General features: G+C 43.0%; 1 protein-coding gene across 1 annotated transcript; it reads right to left on the bottom strand.

Annotated features, from left to right (window-relative positions):
• Positions 1-3,984: 3,984 nt before the first annotated feature.
• LOC119732706 (thyrotropin-releasing hormone receptor-like) lies at positions 3,985-5,217 on the bottom strand. The gene has a single exon (XM_038206355.1). It carries the CDS (start codon positions 5,215-5,217, stop codon positions 3,985-3,987), a length of 1,233 nt encoding a protein of 410 aa, XP_038062283.1.
• Between the last annotated feature and the right edge of the window lie 584 nt (positions 5,218-5,801).

Here is a 5,801-nt window from a genome sequence, read left to right as displayed (position 1 = left end):
CGATTTCAAATGATACTTGGTGTACGTGAAGTGTTTGTACAAAGGACAATTTTGTTCATAGATCGAGGGTCCTGGGGACGCACGAGGATCCCATACAGTGCTGAATTACCTTTCACAGTTGCACAAACCATATGTCATAAAAGGTAACAATAAAATACAAAAAAAAAAACAATTCTTAGCAAATTTTTACTCTCCAGGAGGCAAAACTCGTGAATAGGCGATTCAATCAAGTGGAACCTCGACTGAAAACTCAATCCACTCGACTGAAAGAATTTCACTTTAAAAAAATAAAGTGAATTTTCTCTCCTCGGAACTTACGGAAAATGTCCTACAGAATATAACTTTTCATCAAGTAAGTCATTTGGAAAAGGAGCCATCTGGCTAAAAAAAAAAATCGGGCACATGGTTTGATTCAACTAAAGTTGGATAAAGTTGGTATGTCAGCCCACCTTGACTGCCTTGAGTTAGGTATCCTTGAGTCAGGATTCCATGCTCAATAGCAGCTCTTCATGGCAACTGCGCTTTGCATAGTAAACGATAAAAACCACAGGATAAACACACACGAAATATTTACCACAGTCTGTTGAACAATTGAGGACAATAGGGTCCTCGATCCAAAGTGGTGCCCAATATGGATTCGTGTACAAAACATACGGGAGGTCTTCCTAAAAAGTAAAAAGAGTACAAACAAAAGAAGGACAATAGGGGGTCCCCGATTGCAGGCAAAAACACACTTGCGTGGTTACATTAGGTAACAGTATTTTGCAGTCTGGATTTTTCTAAAGCTTTCCAAGACGAATATTCAAACTAAGTTCCCTCGAACGTTTGGTCAACCGAATACTATCAGGCGACTGAGCTATTGGGTTTTGCAAGTATTTTGGAACAGTAGCATGATTTTTTTGCTAACTCTTCGTGATTTTACACACATACTGCGTATTATTTGAGCGCTAATATAACACACACAATTAAACCCCTTTTCCAGCTCCTTCCCATCCATAAACCCAAATCGACTGTACTGAACCAGAGGTTGGCGGTTGCAATGACAGATCAAGGCATCCGTGGCAAATCGCAGTGTTTCGTTGCTAGGTGATTGAAGCGCGGTAAGGAGACTTGTTTTCCCGCCAAACGATGATGCAGTGTGTGTGTTTCGACAGACGGCAAAATGGCGCCAATGTGCCGAACGAAAGCTCCAAGTAAAATAGTAGTCAGCTATTGGATTGGTCTGTATGTTGACATCGGTGCTCGATGTTCATTACTTTTATAAGTTCAACCAATACATGTATTTGGCTCTAAGTAGATCAAAATATTTTGCAATCATTTCGATTACATTATATGGTTGTCATGACAACAGATCATAATTTTTTTTTCTATGGGTGCTGAATTTATATTCATACGTGACTTTCCTGCTTAATGCCATCTTAATGAAGTGGAATTAAGTTTTGGTCAATTATTCCTATAGATCAAATAAAATCGACAAATGAATTTATCACAACTACCGATCTTATACTTAAGCGAGTTAATGTTTGTCTCCCAGTTTTTCCCAATTATTAATGATTATTCAAGCGGACATAACGGATCATTTTGCCCCTGGTACGGAATCACCATTATAAATCCTTTCCTTTCAGCAGCCTTCTTTAAGGTGTTTTGTTTTTTAAATTTTAATTCAGTAACAATGAGTGTGCAAGAGATGTACTCATGCGTATTATCCTGAAACAAGAGCATGTACCTCAAAGATGGCTGCAATGCAAAGGATCTGTTGGAACAAAAGCTAGGCTCATGCACTGGCAAAACACTCTGATGGTTAATAGGCTGTTCATTAAGAATCATCACATTAGCCCAGGCTTGATAGTGCAGACTCTCTTTCAACCAAACCATAAGAGGACCAGTGGTCCGGTTTAGAGGTGAGAGGAAAACCTCATGTATGGTCTAAAAGCTTGAAATTCGAAAATGTGACACAAGGGTGGAAAGCGGAGACAGTAGGCCTACCACTATGTCAACATGAGATGGAACGTTCTGGTAAACTATATGCCAAAAACAATGATTTTAAATTCCTAAGTAGAAGTAAATTGCACCATTTTTCAGCCACGCCAAAGGGAAAACTATATACATCCTTAGTCAGACCTTATTTTGATTACTTATCAGCAGCAAGGAACAAAAATCATCTTAAGAAAGTCCAAAATCCTACAAATAACAACGATACCAGAGTCACTGTCTCCAAAACTTTTGCTTGGCTGGTCTACTCTCCAAGAACGACGCCGCCAGATTCTGACTCACCCGCTTATTCTCACGACACTTAATGGCTTAATTGACATTGACCACATCGAGTTCCTCAAACCTAATCAGACAGGCAGAGGGGCGGATCCAACTTTATATGGGGGGGGGGGGTAGCAGGCATGTGCTACTTTTCTTCTCGCATGATTTTCACATTTTTGATGTCCGGGGTGTAGATCCGCTACTGGGACAAGAACACATTCAGCAACTTCAACCACACCTGACCGGGACGGGAGATAAATACCAGCTCATCTTCCCCCGGTCGACTGGCGTAGCCTTTCTCCAATCACAGTTACACAAGTTACCTTTTCCTCTTCAAAACGGCTATTTCCAATGATGTTTCCATGTATACTAACCTAAAACTAACCACTCTACCTGCAACTCTAGTTAAGACAACTTTACGGAATATCTGGAGGTCATCGTAGCCAAGATCCAACTTAATTCTCTTTTAGAAAGTTTTTCTTTAACTATGAAGCAAAACAAGAGGACGTTAAAGTGATAAGCTAATTAGTGTTTCCAATCTACAGACGTAAAGTGACTTTATTATCACAATCTGATTTTCCATTTTTTTTTCAGACCCAAACATATTTTGTTTGGATTGGTTACTTACTGACATGTATGTTTAATCGTTTAATCAATACTAGGGTTTACATGCGGATATAATACCCGTTCTCGCGGGGTTGGCTGGTTCCCGCCCCACAATCAATATCTACAATGCACGGACAGGGAGCCAATCTGCTCACAAAATGGATCTGTTTGTGCCCAAAACAAAACCCTTCCCTCAGATGTTTGCAAATGTCCAAAAATGCACTAATGCAAAAATAGGTTTGCCTTTAGAACACCCTTGAAAAATTGATGCACCTCCACAAATTCAAAAGGCACGACAAAGTGTGAAAATAGTAATTTTTCGAAACTACTAAAACGCCAAGCACTAAGGCTTTTCTGAAGAAAATCGACCACATGACTTGCACAACACAAGCAATACACCTACAAGATATCAGATGTTTCTACACTAAATCATGTTCGCATCAATTCATTGCAATTATCCTCAAGCTTCATCCCTTTGATTTGCAGGACAAGTTTTGTCTGCATTTTGAAGTCACCATATCTATAATTTTCAAAATTGGAATGACAATCGACAGGAACTTAAAAAGGTAAAAAAAAATTCTCGAAACAAGATAAACAAGAGAACACTCCTTTGACTTCAATTCCTCTAAGCATAATTTAACAATGTAGGTAAACTGCTGTTGTAAATGCTCGCAGAAAGGAAACAAACTCAGTTCTCACAAGTACCGCAAATACGTATGCTTTTTATGCCAAGGGAAGCAATGCATCAAATGTTGATGACCCACTGGTGGATTGCAACATTGCCAACTTTGGGGCAAAACACAATCTAGATGAAGCCTACTTTCTCGGTTGTTTTTAATGACCTACTGAGGTCAACTGATGATGTAGCGCCCTGAACACCAATAGAGGGGTACGTATTCATCTTTTCGAACCGTGGATGAAGAATACCGGAGAACAAAAGAGAACAATATCATCCACGATTCCCAGCATACGTCCGCGATTGAGGTCGTGTACAAAACCTATGGGAGTCTTCCTAAAAAGTTAAGAGTACAAACAAAAGAGGGAGGACGTCCACGATCGACGGTGAACACACGTTTGCGTGGATACGTTAGCTTTATAAATACACATTAATAGTATTATTATAAACTAAAGTTTTGTTATCAAACTGTGCTGTGAGTCCCGACTTGCCAGTGCCCCATTCAGGATACTACCGTTACTTGTTTGTCGGCCTATGACGTCCAGGCGATGCTGGACAGAGCGACCATTCGCAGTGTTAGTAGCCAACGCTAACCCTGCTACGGTAGACTGCGCTGCCTGCCGTCTCGCTCGAGACGAACAAGCAAAAACTTGGACAAATGCTCTCCGGTAGCGCGAGTTAGTGGCATTGTAAACTAAGGGATTGACAGCGGAATTGGCGTAGACGAGAAGACGGAAAGCTGTGGTGATAATCGTCTGTGCGACCGGGTCTGTGAAGAGGGGAAGGTTTGTCAAGGTGGACACCAGGGTGCACAGAGACAGGAACTGGAACGGGGCGTGGCAGATGAAGAACACGACGCCGTTTACCACCAGCATCTTGGTGACCTGGTAGGTGATGTGTGCCACGCGGCGTCCGTGGAGCGATCCCCGGCCCTGGTCGATCTCGTGTCTGCCGCGGAGGTTCCGGATGATCTTGGTGAAAAACACGGCGTTGCAAACAAGGGCCGAGAAGAAAGGCACGGCCTGTATGACATCGAAAACATACGAAGCCCATCCGACCGTCGGGACGCAGCGGCCTGCGTAAGTTGGGTATGTAGTGAATTTCTCCTCATCTGGCCACTCGATGCAGGTCTTTGTGAAGATAGCGCTGGTCGGAATGGCACAGGCACTTAGTAAGACACCCAAAGCCCAGGCACACGCAATCAGTTTGGACGCACGACCCTTGGTGTTGATAGAATGGTGTTTAAGAGGGTGGCACACCGCTAGATATCTCTCCGTCGACATCAGACACACCAATGTGATAGAAGTAAAGTACCCGAGGTAGCTGAAGAACATACTGGCCATGCAACCGGACGCACCGAACAGATGCCCGTCCGATTGTATCTGAAGCACCGAGTACTCGACAATGGGCACGGCTGCGTGCTGAAGCAACACCAGCATGTCGGCAACGGCCAGGTGGACCAGGTACAAATTCACCAGGGTGTGCATGCTCCGGGTCCGGGCGCTGACGATAAAAAACGCGCCATTACCGACTACGCCAACCATTAGGATAATAGAGCGGGAGATGATACTGATTTGGATCCTGATGTCCGAGTACATCCACTGAGAGATCGTCTGGTCGTCTGCGTCGCTCAGATTGACGCGTGCGTCACATGGTGTCGTCGTTTGGATAGTTGCTCCCATTGTTCACCTTCTCTCACCTTCTCTAGGCAACCATAAAGAAAACAATGTCTTATCACTCAAAACATTGCATTCCAATATCTCCCTTGTCTAAATGCGTATTAGTGGTTCACTACAGCAGTGTAGGCTGAATTCAATTATTTAACCAAACCCGAATGAAGATGGTTCAAAATTGTGAACTTCCTACTGAATCAATGCGTAACACAGTCAAGCGAGAGTAGATTTCCCTGTTGGGCATTGTGCGCTGTTTGGTAGCGATAATGATTAAGGAAATTATCGAAGCCTCCTGCATGCCCTCAAAGAGTGATGCATCGTTTGGTAACCTATCCGCTACTGCGTGATTCCCCTGCACCATGCAATAACAAAACTGTCGTCTACTGATGCTCAATTTCCTATGTCAATACACACACACACCGCATCCATCCATAATGCACGCTGTATAATGTCTCAATGCTCAAACATATCGCTCTGTATAATGTTCCCCTCTTTCGAGAGGAATTGCCGCCTAAACTGTTCCATCAAGTTGCAAATGACCACTATATTCTGACCCGGATTCGGTCGCTCTTCCGTCCCCTGCGCTCGTAGTG

The sequence above is a fragment of the Patiria miniata genome, unplaced genomic scaffold (genome assembly GCF_015706575.1).
Source record: "Patiria miniata isolate m_02_andy unplaced genomic scaffold, ASM1570657v1 HiC_scaffold_1, whole genome shotgun sequence".
Taxonomy (NCBI): Eukaryota; Metazoa; Echinodermata; class Asteroidea; order Valvatida; family Asterinidae; genus Patiria; species Patiria miniata.
This window is presented reverse-complemented; position numbering and strand designations above follow the sequence as displayed.

What these genes read in the sequence shown, in the direction of transcription:
- LOC119732706 (XM_038206355.1), bottom strand. Translation starts at nt 5,217, where the DNA reads ATGGGAGCAACTATCCAAACGACGACACCATGTGACGCACGCGTCAAT.